General features: G+C 42.2%; 1 protein-coding gene across 1 annotated transcript in view; it reads right to left on the bottom strand.

The window, feature by feature from the left end:
- Positions 1 to 19,230, bottom strand: part of LOC112224756 (ras-related protein Rab-26) — an 82,584-nt gene extending 63,354 nt beyond the window's left edge. Inside the window, exons 1-2 of the mRNA XM_042305850.1 lie at positions 18,697 to 19,230; positions 11,234 to 11,344 (exon numbers count right to left, since the gene is read on the bottom strand). Coding sequence (XP_042161784.1) covers positions 11,234 to 11,344; positions 18,697 to 18,882 — 297 coding nt within the window. The 5' untranslated portion in view covers positions 18,883 to 19,230. The remainder of the gene's footprint in view (positions 1 to 11,233; positions 11,345 to 18,696) is intronic.
- Between the last annotated feature and the right edge of the window lie 2,666 nt (positions 19,231 to 21,896).

Genomic DNA, 21,896 nt, shown 5'->3' with positions numbered 1-21,896 from the left:
CCGATGCATGCCAGCAAAGCCACAACACAACACTAAACAAAACATTAACTGCACTATAACGGTGACAAACGGTGCCCAAAAACTGTTAGGGCCTACATAAAGCTGCCCCAACAGCAGTCCCAACACCTTACCACTACTACACCTGGCTATCAACGGAGACTTGTCTGGCAGCGAAACAGTTCATTCTACCCCATTTACAGCCTTTAAAAAAAACATACACTACCGGTCAAAAGTTTTAGAAAACCTACTCATTCAAGGGTTTTTCTTTATTTCATTTCATCATAGTGCTTCATGGTTTTGTGAGATGTGCGTGCTGGTGGCAGGGAAGTCAGGTGCAGGAGAACGAACTTGGTATAAACGGAGTCATTTAATAAGAACTCACAAACTCCAAAAACCAAAATATACAAAAAATAATAAAATGGGTACAAAACCCATCGCGCACCAACACATACTAGCACTAACATACAATCAAACAATCTCCAACAAGGACATGAGGGGAAACAGAGGGTTAAATACACAACATGTAATTGAGGGGATTGGAACCAGGTGTGAAGGAAGACAAGACAAAACCAATGGAAAATGAAAAATGGATCAGTGATGGCTAGAAGATCGGTGACGTCAACCGCCGAACACCGCCCGAACAAGGAGAGGGACCGTCTTCGGCAGAAGTAGTGACTGGTTTTTGCGACTGCACCTGAAAAAACTTTCAAAGTTCTTGAAATGTCCTGTATTAACTGACCTTCATGTCTTAAAGTAATGATGGATTGTCATTTGACTTTGCTTATTTGAGCTGTTCTTGCCATAATATGGACTTGGTCTATTACCAAATAGGGCTGTATACCACCTCATACCCCTCTTCTGTATACCACCCATAGCTTGTCACAACACAACTGATTGGCTCAAATGCATTAAAGAGGGAAGATATTCCACAAATGAACTAATAAGAAGGCACACCTGTTAATTAAAATGCATTCCAGGTGACTACCTCATGAAGCTGGTTGAGAGAATGCCAAGTGTGTGCAAAGCTGTCATCAAGACTGAAGAATCTCGAATGTAAAATATAATTTGTTTAAAACTTTTTTGGCTTCTACATGATTCCATATGCATTATTTCATAGTTTTGATGTCTTCACTATTATTCTACAATGTAGAAATATTTTGAAATAAATAAAAACCGTTGAATGAGTAGGTGTTCTAAAACTTTTGACCGGTAGTGTAGCTGATATAGGTTGACTTGCTTAAACAAATGTGGTTTCTACTGACAATTGGGATGTACAAACTATGGAATAAGGGGACGACAAGCGGAAAGAGATGCAATCCGTAATTTCGATTAAGACATTCATGAGCGACCTAGGACGTAGTCAATATAACTATTTGTTCAGCACTTTTGAAATGTACTCTACACCAAGTCAGAACTGCAGGATAAATAAAGGGGGCATATAAGCAGACAATGAAAGCGCTTACAATATTCGATGATTACATTTCTCTAAAACAGGCTACATGTGCACCACCAAGTCAGAACAGTAGGCAAAATTAAGAGGGGAAAATAGACCAAATTATTAGGGTGAGGCACATGGGCTACTAACAGCTTAATACACAACATACACTTGGTATTACTTTCTTAGCTACAGTATACATCTCTCTCTGGAATATTACATAATTTAGGCAGCAGAATACAAGACGTTTCTGGACTCACCTTGTTGTGCTATGCTCACTTGAACAGGAAGGTGGTGCGGCTGTCCTTCGTGGGCAAATTTTGTCATCAAACTTTATCACCAAAGTCTGGCATTCTCTGGATTTATGGTGCTTTCAAGACAACTAGGAACTCCGGGAAAAAAACAAGGTAAAATCATGATGACGTCAGTGATCATCAGGTCGTAGCTCTAGAAAGAAGCCTGAGATCCCGACTTACAATTCTGACTTACAAAACGTATTTTCCCATTCGTAGTTCATTTTTTCCCCAAGTTCCCAGTTGTCCTGAACTCACTGAAGTCAGATTTCCCATTTTGTGTGAACAGTTATTTGACAGCATGGCCAATGTTGAAGATTTATCATTTTAAGCTTGGAAAAGAGACCCTTAAAGCCAGACTTGGGACCACACAGCCACTCCACTGAATAGCAGGCTAGTGATTGCTTTGTGATTGCTTTTCATTTCAAACCACTCATTGTTGAATTTGCGATTTCCAATGTGTTGTGTAATGTTTATGTCCAATGGACAATGAGAACCGATACATTTTATCGAAAAATTATATTCATTATTTCTCTTCATATGACAAGGGCTAAAAATAATTTGCCAATAGATTGTCGGCTTGATTCATGATGATGACTGCTAGCTTGCTAGCTAAGATTTTGAAAGTATAATGTTGACATGATCAGTCCAATCAAAGCTACTATAGATAATGTTATTTGATGTCATTTTATCTGTGGCCAATGAACTTGAGCCTTCTTGGATTGGCACTTCTAATGTAACTATATGGCAGCTCCCAAGGGGCTTGAATTTTTGAGCTCTACCCTTAGAATTGGCGATGACGTAGTGTCCCCATGTGTGACAGAACACCTAGCCAATCCCGGCGCAACTAGAGAACATTACCCAATCACAGCGCAACTATAGATGATTACCAACCCCTAGACTCTGTATTTTCTGCTGGCTGCCCCACCACCACAGAAAGCACTGAGCTAGGCTGAAAAACTTGCATTTTGGAGCTGCCTTACTCAAGAAAGCAAAAAAAGACCATATTCGTATTATGCGGCTTTATTAACTCAATGATTTGATAAAAATTGTTTTACATTGTTTGCAAATTGATATGTGACATGTATTAATGCCATAATAACATGCAAAACAGGCGAACTGTGGGGCCCACCTTCCCTGACAGACGGGTTGCCACTCATTGTTTCTAATGAACACTTTCATGGCATCCTACAGGAATCTATTATAATTCACAGACTCTTTGTTGAGGAGGATAAATTCATGTAAATCAGACCTGAATTGATTACAGAAATCTACATTTTTTTAAGAGAGTGAGATTAAATCTCCACCTTTGGGCATGTTTTAGAGAATTGGTTACAGATCATTTGCATTTGTTTTTGTGACGACCAGACATAGATATTCACTACATATATTTTTTTTAACCTTTATTTAACTAGGCAAGTCAGTTAAGAGCACATTCTTATTTACAATGACAGCCTACCCCGGCCAAACCCTAACCTGGACGATGCTGGGTCAATTGTGCACCGCCCTATGGGATTCCCAATCACAGCCGGTTGTGATACAGCCTGGAATCGAACCAGGGTCTGTAGTGACGCCTCTAGCATTGAGATGCAGTGCCTTAGACCGCTGTGCCACTCAGGAGACCAATGGCAGTGAGCTTTACACCACTCTAGCCAAAGCTTGGCATTGCGTATGGTGATCTTAGGTTTGTGTGCGGCTGCTCGTCCCTTGAAACCCATTTCATGAAGCTCCCGACGAACAGTTATTGTGCTAATGTTGCTTTCAGAGGCAGTTTGGAACTCGGTAGTGGGTGTTGCAAACGAGGACAGACATTTTTTACGCGCTAGGCGCTTCAGCACTCATCAGTCCCATTATGTGAGCTTGTGTGGCCAACCACTACGCGGCTGAGCTGTTGTTGAAAGTCACTGACCTCTTCAGTAAGGCCATTCTACTGCCAATGTTTGTCTATCGAGATTGCATGGCTCTATGCTTGATTTCATACACCTGTCAGTAGCGGGTGTGGCTGAAATAGCTGAATCCACTAATTTGAAGGGATGTCCACATACTTTGTCATGTATAGTGTGTGTACAATTTCCATTTTCTGAACTAGATGCACTAGGCTAGGTTGTACGCTTGGACGTTCATGTGTGTGAAAGGCAAGCATGAATATGCCAACATGCAAACACAGCATCAACTAGCTTATTAGTATTATATCCTATTTATTACAGCCATGTATTTTCTTGGCTGACATTGTTATGTCCTGAGACTTGTATGAATGTGCTGCACTTTTACAATATGTATTAAACCCATTTATAAACTAGGTTGTTCGAGCTCTGAATGCTGATTGACTGAAAGCCGTGGTATATCAGACCGTATACCACGGGTATGACAAAATATTTATTTTTTACTGCTCTAATTACATTGGTAACCAGTTTATAATAAAAAAATAAGCCACCTCGGGAGTTTGTGATATAGGACGTCTGGTTGGCAGATATCACTGAATTTGTTCAGGAAATGTGTCATTCTAATGCTACTGGAGAAATTAGTTGTATTGCTTTTAATCTTTTTAATGAATTTATCTTATTAATAATCCTGTTACAGATTCAGGTACCCATTTGGGAACCAACGTAAACTGGGACGTGGCGCATGGAACGCAAAAATATTCTTAGAAATATTTAACCTCCACACATTAACAAGTCCAATAGCTCAAATGAAAGATAAACACCTTGTTCATCTAGCCAGCAAGTCAGATTTCTAAAATGTTTTACGGCGAAAACATAGCACATATTTATGTCAAACCACCACCAAAGACACAGCTAATTTGAATTAGCCACGTTGAACAAAATATGCAATCAACAACCGCAGGATTAAAAGAAAAATAATTCACTAACCTTTTGAAAATCTTCATCAGATGACAGTAATAGGACATGTTACACAGTACATTTATGTTTTTTTCAATAATATGCAATTTATATCCATAAATCTCTGTTTACAATGACGCCATGTTCAAAAAAATGCTACTCAGATGTCCAGAGAAATGATGATATCTGCCGGAGCTAACGTCAGATAACAAGCAATACACATCATAAACTTTGACTAAATATACATGTTCTACATATAGTTAGAAAGATACACTTCTTCTTAATGCAACCGCTGTGTTACATTTATTTTTAACTTTACAGAATTCGTTCACTATGTAATAATATGAGACGGCGCTCAGAAATTAGCATTATGTCTCCTCTATCTCGGAGTCCACAGAAACCCATAATTAACACATAAATATTCCCTTACCTTTGATGTTCTTTGATCAGAAGTCGTGGAAGAAGTTATACTTACCAAAAACTGCGTTTGGTTTTCAAGTCTGTGTCTTTAGGTTATCAAACACGACAAATTCCGGTCGAAATGCAGGCAAAATTCTAGTGGATGCGCAACAAAACTTCAAAATTACATATTATATGTCGACTAAACTGGTCAAACTAAGTGCCGAATCGAGCTTTAGCATGTTTTTAACATAGAAAACAATCCTTAGCGTGAACAGACAAACCTACATCGTTTGGTGAATCTTGGAACAAAGGGAGCTCCTGACCCGACGTGCGCATGAAAGTGCATGTATTTTCGCGTGACCCGGAGGTTTCAGCCCGCCAAAACTCGAGGGAGCGCGGGATTCTCACAATGAGAGGCCCCACTGAAAGGGGACATCGCGCTGAAGAGATAGGAACTGTTCCCAGATCTGTAGCTGGTTGGGAAGGGTGGGGGCGACGACGTCAAAGTTGGCCCAACTTTTCTGTTGTCAAGAGAGAGTTTGGGAGAATGGATGCCCTGAGAGTTCTGCTTTACATTAGAGACATAATTTGAACGGTTTTAGAAGCTTTAGAGTGTTTTCTATTCAATAATTATTATTATATGCATATATTAGCAATTTTTGACAGATTTTGTTTCTGTTTACTATGGGCACGCAATTCCTCCAAAGGGGGCAGTAGTCAGCCCTAGGAAATGTGTCATTCTAATGCTACTGGAGAAATTAGTTGTATTGCTTTTAATCTTTTTAATGAATTTATCTTATTAACACTTTGTTCTAGCTAGTTATTTGTGTAAGTAGCTATCAAGTAAACGCAATGACTAATACCACGGCTAAGGACTGTGTCCAGGCACTCCGCGTTGCGTTGTGCTAAGAGAAGCCCTTAGCTGTGGTATATTGACCATATACCACACCTCCTCATGCCTTATTGCTTAATTATAGCACAGGCTTCGTTAGAAAATAGCAAACACAAAATAAACAACAGCCTTGAACTACCAATAACCACCATCCTTTTCTGTACATAACAGCCTATATGTTGAAGTCTTTGCTGACAGGACATGTTTGAGGAACTGTTATGGCCTCAATAAAAGTCACATTTTTCCTTAAAAAAACCTCTCCATGTATTCCAACCTTCAAGCTAGGAGAGTTTAATGATAAAACCATGAATAAATCATTAAATGCATCTTTGAATAAATCTTTCAGTTCTACAGTATCATTAGGAGTGTGATTTCGTATTTATTGAGACTGCAATGATTCAAAAGCAGCCTATTCTTCAGAGAAAAGAACACACTTTAAAATGAGCAATTTCTTTTCAATCCTTTTCCCATCTCCATCTCCACCTCTCCTCCCAGCAGAGCAAGTTAAGAGTGTGGTCTAATTGTGCACACATCACCTCAGATTGCCACAATGCAATTACCCATGTCCCTGTGTGGTCACTGGTCAGTGAGTCCTGTCACACTACACAACACACGGAAGAGGTGTTGTGGCTCCGCTGGCCTCCTCGCTGACCGCACCACTCCTTTAATGATTAGCTGTTGTACTGCTGCAGCTGGGCGATACAGCACTAGAGGCTAGGGGGCTGGGAGAGAGAGAGGGGGCTGGGAGAGAGAGAGGAGGCTGAGAGAGAGAGAGAGAGAGAGAGAGAGAGAGAGAGAGAGAGAGAGCGAAAAGCCATCTGCTCAGAACGGGCAGCTGAAAGAGGGCCACTCCAAACCCCACATCTGAGCTACATTGGCCTCTCTCTCTCTCTCTCTCTCTCTCTCTCTCTCCCTCTCTATCTCCTAATATAGTGCATTGTTTTGCCTTTTAGCACTTTGTCTAATCGTTTTACTGCCAATCTTTCATTCTCCCACCCTCTTTCTCCCATTCCCTCTTTCTCTTCACTCTCTAACATACTGTTTGAAACACATTTCAGCCCCCAACACAAACACACATCGATCTCTCCCTCTCCCTCTCCTTCCCTCAGAGGAGAAGGAAGGAAACTGAATGGTAAGATCCAGTTTAATAGCTCCCACACATGAGCAAGCACACTCCTGAGACATACCGACAACGACTGATATGAAAAATAAACCCAGGACTCCCTCTGCCAATGAAGGGAGAGATAAATCAAATCAACCAGCCGCACATGCCGCCTTCCTCATATCCTAATGGCATCAGTGTGCTCGCTGCGCAAACACAGAATAAATATAGTGTATGAGTGTTATCAAGGGCATCCACACTTGAAACTGTCTGTGAGTCATTCACTTTACTCATTGTTTCATCAAGAAGTCAAACAACTGAAGGAGGAAGAGGAGGAGAGAAAGTTAATAAACAGATATATTGAGGAGAAGAGCATGAGATTGAGTGTTTTTGTTCTCTCCGTCACTGTGTGTGTATCATTTGCAGTGGTGTAAAGTACTTAAGTAAAAAGACTTAGTCGTTTTTTGGGGTATCTGTACTTTACTATTTATCTTTTTGACTACTTTTACTTTTACTTCACCACATTCCTAAAGAAAATGATGTACTTTTTACTCCATACATTTTCCCTGACACCCAAAAGTACTCATTACATTTTGACAGGAAAATGGTCCAGTTCACACGCTTGTCAAGAGAACATCCCTGGTCATCCCTACTGACTCTGATCATGTCGGACCCAGTAAACACAAACGCTTTGTTTATAAATTAGTGTCTGTGTTGGAGTGTGCCCCTGGCTATGTGTAAATAAAATGTATTTATACTTTCACTTTTACTTTTGTATACTGAAGTATATTTTTGCAATTACATGAACTTTTGATACTATAAGTATATTTAAAACCAAATACTTTTAGACTTTTACTCGAGTAGTATTTTACTGGGTGACTTTCACTTTGAGTCATTTTCTACTATCTTAACTTTTACTCAAGTATGATATTTGAGTACTTTTTCCACCACTGATCCTTTCTTTCTCTCTCTCGGAGGACCTGAGCCCTAGGACCATGCCCCAGGACTACCTGACATGATGACTCCTTGCTGTCCCCAGTGCACCTGGCCGTGCTGCTGCTCCAGTTTCAACTGTTCTGCCTTATTATTATTCGACCATGCTGGTCATTTATGAACATTTGAACATCTTGGCCATGTTCTGTTATAATCTCCACCCGGCACAGCCAGAAGAGGACTGGCCACCCCACATAGCCTGGTTCCTCTCTAGGATTCTTCCTAGGTTTTGGCCTTTCTATGGAGTTTTTCCTAGCCACCGTGCTTCTACACCTGCATTGCTTGCTGTTTGGGGTTTTAGGCTGGGTTTCTGTACAGCACTTTGAGATATCAGCTGATGTACGAAGGGCTATATAAATAAATTTGATTTGATTTGATTTTGATTTGATTTGTGCTTCTGTCTCTTTCCACTTGTAATAAGTACCGAACTGAACTGAACTGTCCGGGCTTTAAACAGGTTCCGTTCCGTGCTGCTTCTGTACGAGTTGGCTTTAGTAAGGTAGGATGTCTTAACTATACAGAACAAAAAATATAAATGCAACATGTAGGTCCCATGTTTCATGAGCTGAAATAAAAGATTGCAGATATTTTCCATACGCACAGAAAGCTTATTTCTCTCAAGTTTTGTGCACAAATTTGTTTACATCCCTGTTAGTGAGCATTTCTCCTTTGCCAAGAAAATCGATCCACCCGACAGGTGTGGCATATCAAGAAGCTGATTATGTTCATTACACAGGTGCACCTTGTGCTGGGGGCAATAAAAGGCCACTCTCTCTAAAATGTGCCATTTTGTCACAGAACTCAATGCCACTTAAGTTTTGAGGAAGTGTGAAATTGGCATGCTGACAGCAGGAATGTTCACCAGAGCTGTTGAATGTTTATCGACCATAAGCCTCCAATATTGTTTTAGAGAATTTGGCAGTACTTCCAACCGGCCTCTCAACCTCAGACCACACCAGTCCAGGACATCCACATCCAGCTTCTACACCTGTGGAATCATCTGAGACCAAAGACCCGGAGCCGATGAAACTGTGGGTTTGCACAACCAAAGAATTTATACACAAACTGTCAGAAACCGTCTCATGGAAGCTCATCTGCGTGCTTGTCATCCCATACCAGGGTCTTGACCTGACTGTAGTTTGACGTTGTAATTGACTTCAGTGGGCAAAAGCTCACCTTCGATGGCCACTGGCACGCTGGAGAAGTGTGCTCTTCATGGATGAATCACAGGTTTCAACTGTACCAGGCAGTTGTGACGAGATCCTGAGGCCCATTGTTGTGCCATTCCTGCATACTCACCAGACATGTCACCCATTGAGCATGTTTGGGATGCTCTGGATCGACGTATGGCAGCCTGTTCCAGTTCCCACCAATATCCAGCAACTTTGTATAGCCATTGAAGAAGAGTGGGACAACATTGCACAGGCCACAATCAACAGCCTGCTCAACCCTATGCGAAGGAGATGTGTCACGCTGCATGAGGCAAATGGTGGTCACACCAGACACTGACTGGTTTTCTGAGCCACACCCCTACTTTTTTATTTAAGGTATCTGTGACCAACAGATATTTATCTATATTCCCAGTCATGTGAAATCCATTGATGAATGTATTTCAATTGACTGATTTCCTTGTAGTAAGTGCAATTTAGTCAAATCTTTGAAATTGTGGCATTTTGTGTTTAAATTTTTGTTCAGTGTAGTTTCAGCAAATGGGAAAACATACAAACCCCAGGGGTGGAACTGGCAGTACAGTTTGGATGGAAAAGGGTATTATAGTGTCCATAAGCAATGGTCACCAGGGCTGTAACCAGGTTTTGAATTTTAGTGAGGTCCGTAAGGGGTAAGTGTCCCTCGGGACATTTTTTGAAAGTTGAAGCTCATTTACTGCATTTCTATACAATTACAAACATTTAAAATGCAATTTGGAGAACAGCAAAGACAAGCAAAAATGACTCCAGCCATTATCACCTTGGCTGCTGTAGGTTCCTTCCTCTCAGTCAATCTACAAACACTTTGAGTCGACGTCGACTTCGAGCTGGGGTAGTTTGTTTCACGTGCCATGAGAGGGCGGAGTTAGCTGTTTGAGAGAGTGGTGAATGTGCTGCTAAAAATCCTGAGGACGCAGGTGAACATCACGAACAAACCACTGTTCATAATTCCACTCATTCGCAAAGAGGCAGGTGCGATTGGAGCTCTGTCCGATCAAGAATATAAACATTCTGATCTTTGATCAATGCTGGGAGCAATATTTAGATGTTGACCCATAATTTTGTTTCTTTATTGTGTACAAAATCTATATATGTTTTATTTTTTTATTAAAACATTACCAAGGTTCGGATCTCGGTGTCATCCTACGTCGTTACAGCCCCAAGTGGTCATCGTGGAAAAAAAGAAACATCTTAGGAGGGAAAATGTATTAAATTAAAGATGAATGAATTTAATAAACAAATGTATATGCAGTAGTAGAACCTCCGAGTAGACAACATGAGCTTGAGAGCCTTTATGCAGAAAGGATTAATGGTTTTATTTACAGATCAAGACACCTTGGATGGGAAAATGGGAAAAGTGTACAAGATTTTTTTTCTGAGGTTGAACCAAAGGAATCATCGTAAGAAAAGTGTCATCAAAGCGCATTCCTTCGAAGGGCTTATTTTATTATCACCCAACCAGACATTACAGGAGCAAGTACAATATTTGAGTATCATTTTTTTTCGTTTGAGGAACCGCTAACCCCGTTAACAGAACTTGACTAGCATCTTCACCCTAGAAATAATGAAGGATCATGTAAAGGACAACTTTGATTTGAATATAGCCAAAATTGACTAAATACTATTGCCGTGGAAAGGTAAAACTGTGTCTTCATATGGCAGAGGGACAGTGATAAACACCTTAATTGTCTCTCAGTTCATCGATCACTTCCATCTTTCAGCAGTTTCGAGCCAAGATATTTTAGTGTAAATGAAATGGTAAACCAGAAAAGGTCAAAAGGAAATATATCTATAACACGTATGACAATGGAGGCCTGAACCTAAAGAATATTGAAGCCTTGAATCTATATCTGAAATGCTATTGGATGTCGTGAAATCTTAAAAAAGGCAAACCCACTTTTCAATTCCAAAATATCCTTTTATACATTTGAAGTCTTTGCACTTTACTTGGTTCCTGCAGGATTTCTCAATGGACATATTCCGCATTCTTCAAATAATCAATCCCGTGTATGTGTGGTGTGGTGTGTGCGTGTGTGTGCAAGTGAGTGTGAGTGTGGTGTCTACTCACCCTGAAGTCAATGCCCACAGTAGAAATAAAGCTGCCGGCCAAGAAAGCTCCGTCCTTGAAGCGAACCAGCAGGCAAGTCTTCCCTACACCTGAGTCTCCCACCAGCATCACCTGTAGAGAGACACAAATGACTTCATTTTATGTTCTCATGGTCCCTTGGAAGATTACCCACATTGTCGGGCTTGTACACAGCCTGTACACCCAGAGTGAGAGCGAGAGAGCGCGTGAGCGAGAGAGAGATGGAGACAGACAGAGACAGAGAGACGGACAGAGACAGAGACAACGAGAGAGAGAGAGACAGAAACAGACGGATAGAGACAAAGAAACAAAGAGAAAGACAGACCGAAAAAACGGCGGATACATCTCCATCTGCTGAGCACCTCCATCTCCTCTGAATCCCAATGGCATTGTGCTCAGTAGTGAAGGTCAATGATCACCACACCATGTAGCTTTACGACACACAGTGAGGTGATTTGTCTAAGTCTGGGTAATGAGTCTGTGTCTGTCTGAGAAATCACCTAACCTGCCTTCAGACCTCCATATCTGACACGAATCACTGTCTACCTCCGACTTCTTTCCCTCTTAGTGTGGCAAACTCACTCTATTAAACTGTAAGTCAAGGCCAGGGGAGACCAGAATAGGAGGATTAACGATAAAGGGGAGACTCGGAAGTGTGTGTGTGTGTGTGTGGTGTGTGGTGTGTGTTGTGTGTGTGTGTGTGTGCGTGCGTGCGTGCGTGCCTGCCTGTTTGCATATGCGTGGGAAGTGTAGCTCAGACTGTGCTCAAACAGCTCAGAGGGACAAATGAATTCACATCTTCAAAAACACAGGGGTTCAGTTCACATAAAAATACACAGCTACAGAGTAAACAAGCTGGCATCTGAGCGAAGCACTCACTCTCACATCAAAGAGAAAGACTGAAGTCTGCATCCTATGGGAGCGATCTGGGAAAGAGGTGGGAAGAACAGGGGGCACCGGAACTGAAGAGGGGGCATGGGGCAATACTAGGCTAATTTTCCAGTGTTCTCAAGTTGGTCATTGTAGTATCACAGTGCAGTTTAACTGTGGAGGCTATAGAACTTGACTTGAGAATTGATTTTAGAGTAAGTTTAGGTTTAAGCAATAAGGCCCAAGGAGGTGTGGTATATGGCCAATATCCCACAGTTAAGGGCTGTTCTTATGCACAACGCAACACAGCTTGTACCTTTATTTAACTAGGCAAGTCAATTAAGAACAAATTCTTATTTTCAATGACAGCCTAGGAACAGTGGGTTAACTGCCTGTTCAGGGGCAGAACGACAGATTTGTACCTTGTCAGCTCGGGGATGTGAACTTACAACCTTTCGGTTACTAATCCAACACTCTAACCACTAGGCTGCCCCCCTTAGCCATGGTATATTGGTCATATACCACAAATCCCAGAGGTACCTTATTGCAATTAAAAACTGTTTACCAACATAATTAGAGCAGTAAAAATAATATATCAGACCATATACCCATGGCATACTAATATATCATGCTTGTCAACCAATTGGCATTCATTGCTCGAACCACCCAGTTTATAATAAGAAATAAAGGTTTGACCTGGATATGCACACTAGATTCTATGCATCCTTGGAAATGACACTTTTCCACATACACCCCCCCCCCCCCCCACTCCCCACACACACACACACACACACACAACCAGATGGCATGAGCACAACGCAGGCATGATACAACTAGGCAACACTCACGTTCAGCTACTACAGTAATCTGAATGTATAAATGATTGATGAGTTGTACACACTTTCCGATGCCAGGCTAATAATCCCTTATGTGGTGTTGGGTGGGATGGTGTGGTGCCCTGCGTAGCATGTCAGTGTTTGTTCTTGTCCCATTGTGCATGTTTGAGTGCTGCTTTGGCAGTGGCACACACTTGTCTCCCATATCCTTGTTGACACAGCTGTGGCCCAGGAGTTGACAATACAGTTGTTAATGTCAGTTCATTATGCAGTGTAATGTAACAAAACATCCATAACAATCATTAGGCAAATGTCATGTGCCTTGGTTCTAAAATGTCTTGATTTATTTTAACCTTAAAAAAAATTTTTAAAAGGATATCCCTACCAGCCAAAACCTCCCTAATCCGGACAACGCTAGGCCAATTGTGCGTCGCCCTACGGACCTCCCGGTCGAGGCCGGCTGCGACAGAGCCTGGGCGCGAACCCAGAGTCTCTGGTGGTACAGCTAGCGCTGCAGTGCCCTAGACCACTGTGCAACCCGGGAGGCCTTTACTTGAACCCTTTGATGATATTGATGCTGGTCAGAATGTTTGCTTTTATATTCAGATAACACCATAACAACCATATATATATATATATATATATATATATATACTGCTCAAAAAATTAAGGAAACACTAAAATAACACATCCTAGATTTGAATGAATGAAATATTCTTATTAAATACTTTTTTCTTTACATAGTTGAATGTGCTGACAACAAAATCACTCAAATTTATCAACCCATGGAGGTCTGGATTTGGAGTCACACTCAAAATTAAAGTGGAAAACCACAATACAGGCTGATCCAACTTTGATGTAATGTCCTTAAAACAAGTCAAAATGAGGCTCAGTAGTGTGTGTGGCCTCCACGTACCTGTATGACCTCCCTACAACGCCTGGGCATGCTCCTGATGGATGGTCTCCTGAGGGATCTCCTCCCAGACCTGGACTAAAGCATCTGCCAACTCCTGGACAGTCTGTGGTGCAACGTGGCGTTGGTGGATGGAGCAAGACATGATGTCCCAGATGTTCTCAATTGGATTCAGGTCTGGGGAACGGGCGGGCCAGTCCATAGCATCAATGCCTTCCTCTTGCAGGAACTGCTGACACACTCCAGCCACATGAGGTCTAGCATTGTCTTGCATTAGGAGGAAACCAGGGCCAACCGCACCAGCATATGGTCTCACAAGGGGTCTGAGGATCTCATCTCAGTACCTAATAGCAGTCAGGCTACCTCTGGCGAGCACATGGAGGGCTGTGCGGCCCCCCAAAGAAATGCCACCCCACACCATGACTAACCCACCGCCAAACCGGTCATGCTGGAGGATGTTGCAGGCAGAAGAACGTTCTCCAAGGTGTCTCCAGACTGTCACATGTGCTCAGTGTGAACCTGCTTTCATCTGTGAAGAGCACAGGGCGCCAGTGGCGAATTTGCCAATCTTGGTGTTCTCTGGCAAATGAAAAACATCCTGCACGGTGTTGGGCTGTAAGCACAACCCCCACCTGTGGACGTCGGGCCCTCATACCACCCTCATGGAGTCTGTTTCTGACCGTTTGAGCAGACACATGCACATTTGTGGCCTGCTGGAGGTCATTTTGCAGGGCTCTGGCAGTGCTCCTCCTGCTCCTCCTTGCACAAAGGCGGAGGTAGCGGTCCTGCTGCTGGGTTGTTGCCCTCCTACGGCATCCTCCACGTCTCCTGATGTACTGGCCTGTCTCCTGGTAGCGCCTCCATGCTCTGGACACTACGCTGACAGACACAGCAAACCTTCTTACCACAGCTCGCATTGATGTGCCATCCTGGATGAGCTGCACTACCTGAGCCACTTGTGTGAGTTTTAGACTCCATCTCATGCTACCACTAGAGTGAAAGCACCACCAGCATTCAAAAGTGACCAAAACATCAGCCAGGAAGCATAGGAACTGAGAAGTGGTCTGTGGTCCCCACCTGCAGAACCACTCCTTTATTGGGGGTGTCTTGCTAATTGCCTATAATTTCCACCTGTTGTCTATTCCATTTGCACAACAGCATGTGAAATGTATTGTCAATCAGTGTTGCTTCCTAAGTGGACAGTTTGATTTCACAGAAGTGTGATTGACTTGGAGTTACATTGTGTTGTTTAAGGGTTCCCTTTATTTTTTTGAGCAGTATATATGAGGAGTGGCTATCTATATATATATACTGTATATACTGAATATATGAATAAAAAGGTTTTAAGAAATGTTTGCATTTTTTTTTTACAATCTGAAATATCACATTTACATAAGTATTCAGGCCCTTTACTCAGTAGTTTGTTGAAGCATCTTTGGCAGCGACTACAGCCTCAAGTCTTTTTGGGAATGACATGACAAGCTTGGCACATCTGTATTTGGGCAGTTTCTCCCATTCTTCACCGCAGATCCTCTCAAGCTCTATCAGGTTGGATGGGGAGAGTTGCTGCACAGCAATTGTCAGGTCTCTCCAGAGATGTTTGATTGAGTTCAAGTCCTGTGCCACGTTTCCTCCAGACGTGAAGCTTGGCATTCAGGCTAAAGAGTTTAATCTTGGTTTCATCAAGCCAGAGAATCTTGTTTCTCATGGTCTGAGAGTCTTTAGGTGCCTTTTTACAAACTCCAAGCAGGCTGTCATGTGCTTTTTACTGAGGAGTGGCTTCCGTCTGGCCACTCTACCATAAAGGCCTGATTGGTGGAGTGCTGCAGAGATGTGTGTCCTTCTGGAAGGTTCTCCCATCTCCACAGAGGACTTCTAGAGCTCTGTCAGAGTGACCATCGGACCAAGGACCTTCTCCCCCGTTTGCTCAGTTTGGCTGGGCAGCCAGCTCTAGGAAGTGACTTCGTGGTTCCAAACTTCTTACATTTAAGAATGATGGAGGCCGCTGTGTTCTTGGGGACCTTCAATGCTGTAGAAATGTTTGGTACCCTTCCTCAAATCTATGCCTCGACACAATCCTGTCACGGAGCTCGGCAGACAATTCCTCTGACATCATGGCTTGGTCTGTGCTCTGATATGCACTGTCAACTGTGGGACCTTACATAGACAGGTGTGTGCCTTTCCAAATCATGTCCAATCAATTGAAATTATCACAGGTGGACTCCAATCAAGTTGTAGAAACATCTCACGGATGATCAATGGAAACAGGATGCACCTGACCTCAATTTTGAGTCTCATAGCAAACGGTCTGAATACTTTCTGTTTCAAATTTTTCATAAATTTGCAAACACAAATGTCTTAACACCTGTCTTCGCTTTGTCATAATGGGGTATTGTGTGTAGATTGCTGATTCATGTTTTTTATTACATCTGTTTTAGGTTCAGGCTGTAACATAACAAAATGTGGAAAAAGTCAAGGGGTCTGAATACTTTCCAAAGACATTGTATGTATGTATATATATATATATATATATATATATATATATATATATATATATATATATATATATATATATACATACATACAATATATATATATAATTGAGAGACACTGATGTAATCAAAATAAATGAATGTAATTGAATAAAACCTCTGTCTTGAAGAAGGGTGTTAATAGATCTGTTTTATCACTGGCAGGTCATTTGCCCGTAGACGTCTCAATCTTTAGGAGGGTCTCTGGAGTGAGCTTCAGCAGGTCCTTAATCATCTGCCAGATCTCTGGAATCAGGCCTATCCCAGAGGTCTCTGGAGACGCGCTGGGTCCAGTGCAGGCGGCAGTGGACTCGGACCTAAAATCCACAGGTCCTGAGCTCTTCTTCCTCTTTCTCTTCTTCTTCTCCAGGATGGCCCCACGAGCCCATGGTATCAGCAAGGCTCTCTTGGGGCCGGCCACCCTCCTTATCAATGGCCTGTCCGGCCTTCTGTAGCAGTTTATCAAACAAGTTGATGAATTGTCCATGTCTGATGGATTTACAGTTGAAGTTACATATTTTTTTTATTTATTCAACCTTTGTTCTTAACTGACTAGCCAAGTCAGTTAAGAACAAACTCTTATTTACAATGACAGCCTACAAACAGTGGGATAACACTGTTTACATACACTCAATTAGTATTTGGTAGCATTACATTTAAATTGTTTAACTTAATAAGTTGGGTGAATTTTGGCCCATTCCTCTTGACAGAGCTGGTGTAACTGAGTCAGGTTTGTAGGCCTCCTTGCTCTCACACGCTTTTTCAGTTCTGCCCACAAGTTTTCTATAGGATTGAGGTCAGGGTTTTGTGATGACCACTCCAATACCTTGACTTGTTCTCCTTAAGCCATTATGCCACAAGTTTGGAAGAATGTTTGGGGTCATTGTCCATTTGGAAAACCCATTTGCGACCAAGCTTTAACTTCCTGACTGATGTCTTGAGATGTTGCTTCAATATATCCACACAATTTTCATCCCTCATGATGCCATCTATTTTGTGAAGTGCACTAGTCCCTCCTGCAGCAAAGCACCCCCACAACATGATGCTGCCACCCCCTTGCTTCACGGTTGGGATGGTGTTCTTCAGCTTGCAAGCCTCCCCCTTTTTCCTCCAAACATAATGATGGTCATTAGTTTCATCAGGCCAGAGGACATTTCTCCAAAAAGTACGATCTTTGTCTCCATGTGCAGTTGCAAACCGTAGTCTGGCTTTTATATGGCGGTTTTGGAGCAGTGGCTTCTTCCTTGCTGAGCAGCCTTTCAGGTTATATCGACATAGGACTCGTTTTACTGTGAATATAGATACTTTTGGACCTGTTTCCTACAGCATCTTCACAAGGTCCTTTGCTGTTGTTCTGGGATTGATTTGCACTTTTCGCACCAAAGTACGTTCATCTCTAGGAGACAGAACGCATGTCCTTCTTGAGCGGTATGATGCCTGCGTGGTCCAACGGTGTTTATACGTGCGTACTATTGTTTGCACAGATGAACGTGGTACCTTCAGGCATTTGGAAATTGCTCCCAAGGATGAACCAGATTTTTTTTTCTGAGGTCTTGGCTGATTTCTTTTGATTTTCCCATGATGTCGAGCAAAGAGGCACTGAGTTTGAAGGTAGGCCTTGAAATACATCCACAGGTACACCTCCAATTGACTCAAATGATGTCAATTAGCCTATCAGAAGCTTCTAAAACCATGACATCCTTTTCTGGAATTTTCCAAGCTGTTTAAAGGCTTAGTCAACTTAGTGTATGTGAACTTCTGACCCACTGGAATTGTGATACAGTGAATTATAAGTGAAATAATCTGTCTGTAAACAATTGTTGGAAACATTACTTGTGTCATACACAAAGTAGATGTCCTAACCAACTTGCCAAAACTATAGTTTGTTATCAAGAAATTTGTGGAGTGGTTGAAAAACAAGTTTTCATTCATGACTCCAACCTAAGTGTATGTAAACTTCCGAATTCAACACTATGAATCGGCGATGCCGCGCTTTTATATATGTTTTGGAGCGTGCATCAGAGTGGAACTCGAAATTACATCATGCCACTTTTTGACCGTGTTGATGTGTTTAATTTTCTTTCATTTTATTTTTTACAAGCTGGTTTGTGGGATGTTAAAACCATACCAAATATTAAGAACCAAATATCGCTTAGGGGCGCCAAAAGGCTCGAGTCACACTGTCTGTCACTGTACTTTGAGTGGCACATCAACGTTGAAGTAGCCTATTTGAGTGACTGATATGGCCAACGAGATGGGAGAATATTGACAATATGTGTGCGTAAAAAGTCTTACCTTAAAAGTGATATCATAAAACTCCCTACTGTTGCTGAGTGAGGGGCGGCTCGGATATATCAATCCGTTGGATGGAGCCCCGGCTCCGATCCCTTTACCACTTTTCCCGCTGTCTTTGCTCTTGTTCGGAGATGCAGTCGGGCTTTTGGAGCTCCCCTTGCCTTTCACTGCCTTTTTCCTGGACATCTTTCACTTTTAACGGAATTCCCGCCTGTTGTATATAATTACTTGTGCAATAACTAGGCTATAAATATGGTGTTCACTGATCTGACGATATCCTTTGTTCTTTTGAATAATCTATGATATGAAAAAAAATACGTTTCACCGGTGCGTAAAAATCATGACTGTAGACATATCCGCGTCGTTTTAAATGATAAGTGCACATGCGAGTGTATAGCTTTCCTTGTCCGTTGAGCGCAATTACTATTGGTGAATGAATCTCCTGCCAGTTCAAACAGTGCTTATGCAGAAATCTAAACAGACTTGACAGCTCTCTCTCTCTCTCGCTCGCTCTACCTTCCCATATATGGCGCACGGTTCACACCAATAACGGAAGTTAAGCACAATATGGTGTTTAGTGCGCGCATCTTGCGGAGCAGGGAAGCATCGCTACTACTGGTGGGAGCGTTTGTGCGTTTAAGGTACCGTGGGTTGTTTTTGTGGTGTACAGTAGTCAGTGATGCAAAAAGTATTCACATATGCAAAAATGCACATGTTTGGTGATCACAATACACTGAGTCTATCAAACATTTGGAATACCTTCCAAATATTGAGTTGCACCCCACCATTTTGCCCTCAGAACAGCCTCAATTCATCTGGGCATATGGGCATCTACAACTACAAGATGTTCAAAGCGTTCCACAGGGATGCTGGCCCATGTTGACTCCAAAGCGTTCCACAGGGATGCTGGCCCATGTTGACTCCAAAGCGTTCCACAGGGATGCTGGCCCATGTTGACTCCAAAGCGTTCCACAGGGATGCTGGCCCATGTTGACTCCAAAGCGTTCCACAGGGATGCTGGCCCATGTTCCACAGGGACTCCAAAGCGTTCCACAGGGATGCTGGCCCATGTTGACTCCAATGCTTTCCACAGGGATGCTGGCCCATGTTGACTCCAAAGCGTTCCACAGGGATGCTGGCCCATGTTGACTCCAAAGCGTTCCACAGGGATGCTGGCCCATGTTGACTCCAATGCTTTCCACAGTTGTGTCACGTTGGCTGGATGTCCTTTGGGTGTTGGACCATTCTCGACCACACATTGGGAAACTGTTGAGCATGGAAAACCCTCAGCAGTGTTGCAGTTCATAACACAAACTAGGGCGCCTGGCACCTACCCTGTTCACTTGAATATTTTGTTTTGTCCATTCACCCTCTCAGTGGCACACATACACAATCAATTGTCTCAAGGCTTAAAAATCCTTCTTTAACCAGTCTCCTCCCGTTCATCTACACTGATTGAAGTGGATTTAACAAGTGACATCAATAAGGGATCATAGCTTTCACCTGGATTCAGTCAGTGTATGTCATGGCAAGTGCAGGTGTTCTTGATGTTTTGTATACTAAGTGTATATCTACGTCTTCTGTACAGTTATGTGAAGGTGAAGAAAAACTGGATGGTTGCATTTCCCAGCCAGTTGCCTACTTGAACTCACACCTTACTGTGTCAGGCGAGTTGAAATGAAGTAGTTTAATCGCACACAACCCACGCCACTTACAGTAAAGTCAAACATGATTCATTAGGCTCCCTTTATTTCAAGTGGACATTACATTTACAGTATAATGTTCTGTCCTTACCGTTTATTCCTGGTGATGAATATCAAGTACTTTATATAACCACAAGTGGCCTATCCACTTCCTGAGTGATTCACATAGACTAACAGATAAGAATGTATTCCACAGTCATCTTTTAATTTAAACCTGCTGTAGCTTAAGGTTCTATTCCAATAATACTGGTTGAAAGGCATTGCCTGTCCTGTTGGTTTGGGTACGATGGGACACAATCTACCATAACAACAAATGCTACTATGGTGATGTCAACATCATATGAATGGCATAATGCCTGTGAAACATTATGGGATTATGGTCACAACACTGTTCGTATTCATATAGACTATTTACCTGTCCTATTCATTTGTATGTGACTCGTGAGTCCATGTGCACTAATTCTTTTTGACTCTATGCACACACACACCCACACACCCACACACACACACACACACACACACACACACACACTTAAACACCTCCACACTCACCACATATGCTTCTGCTACTGTCTATTATCTACCTTGTTGCCTAGTCACTTTACCTATATGTACATACAGTGAGGCAATTTGATGTAGCACCATACACATCCAGATCCAGTATTTACAGTGGGGCAAATTGTGCAAGTTCTCCAACTTAAAAAGATGAGAGAGGCCTGTAATTTTCATCATAGGTACACTTCAACTATGAAAGACAAAACGAGAGAAAAAAAATCCAGAAAATCACATTGTAGGATTTTTAATTAATTTATTTGGAAATTATGGTGGAAAATAAGTATTTGGTCACCCACAAACAAGCAAGATTTCTGGCTCTCACACACCTCTTCTTTAAGAGGCTCCTCTGTCCTCCACTCGTTACCTGTATTAATGGCACCTGTTTGAACTTGTTATCAGTATAAAAGACACCTGTCCACAACCAATGAACAGTCACACTCCAAACTCCACTATGGCCAAGACCAAAGAGCTGTCAAAGGACACCAGAAACAAAATTGTAGATCTGCACCAGGCTGGGAAGACTGAATCTGCAATAGGTAAGCAGCTTGGTTTGAAGAAATCAACTGTGGGAGCAATTATTAGGAAATGGAAGACATACAAGACCACTCATAATCTCCCTTGATCTGGGGCTCCACGCAAGATCTCGCCCCGGGGGGTCAAAATAATCACAAGAGAGCTGGGACCAAAGAGAGCTGGGACCAAAGTAACAAAGCCTACCATCAGTAACACACTATGCCGCCAGGGACTCAAATCCTGCAGTGCCAGATGTGTCCCCCTGCTTAAGCCAGTACATGTCCAGGCCCGTCTGAAGTTTGCTAGAGAGCATTTGGATGATCCAGAAGAAGATTGGGAGAATGTCATATGGTCAGATGAAACCAAAATATAACTTTTTGGTAAAAACTCAACTCGTCGTGTTTGGAGGACAAAGAATGCTGAGTTGCA

The sequence above is a fragment of the Oncorhynchus tshawytscha genome, linkage group LG25 (genome assembly GCF_018296145.1).
Source record: "Oncorhynchus tshawytscha isolate Ot180627B linkage group LG25, Otsh_v2.0, whole genome shotgun sequence".
In the NCBI taxonomy this organism is placed as follows: Eukaryota; Metazoa; Chordata; class Actinopteri; order Salmoniformes; family Salmonidae; genus Oncorhynchus; species Oncorhynchus tshawytscha.
This window is presented reverse-complemented; position numbering and strand designations above follow the sequence as displayed.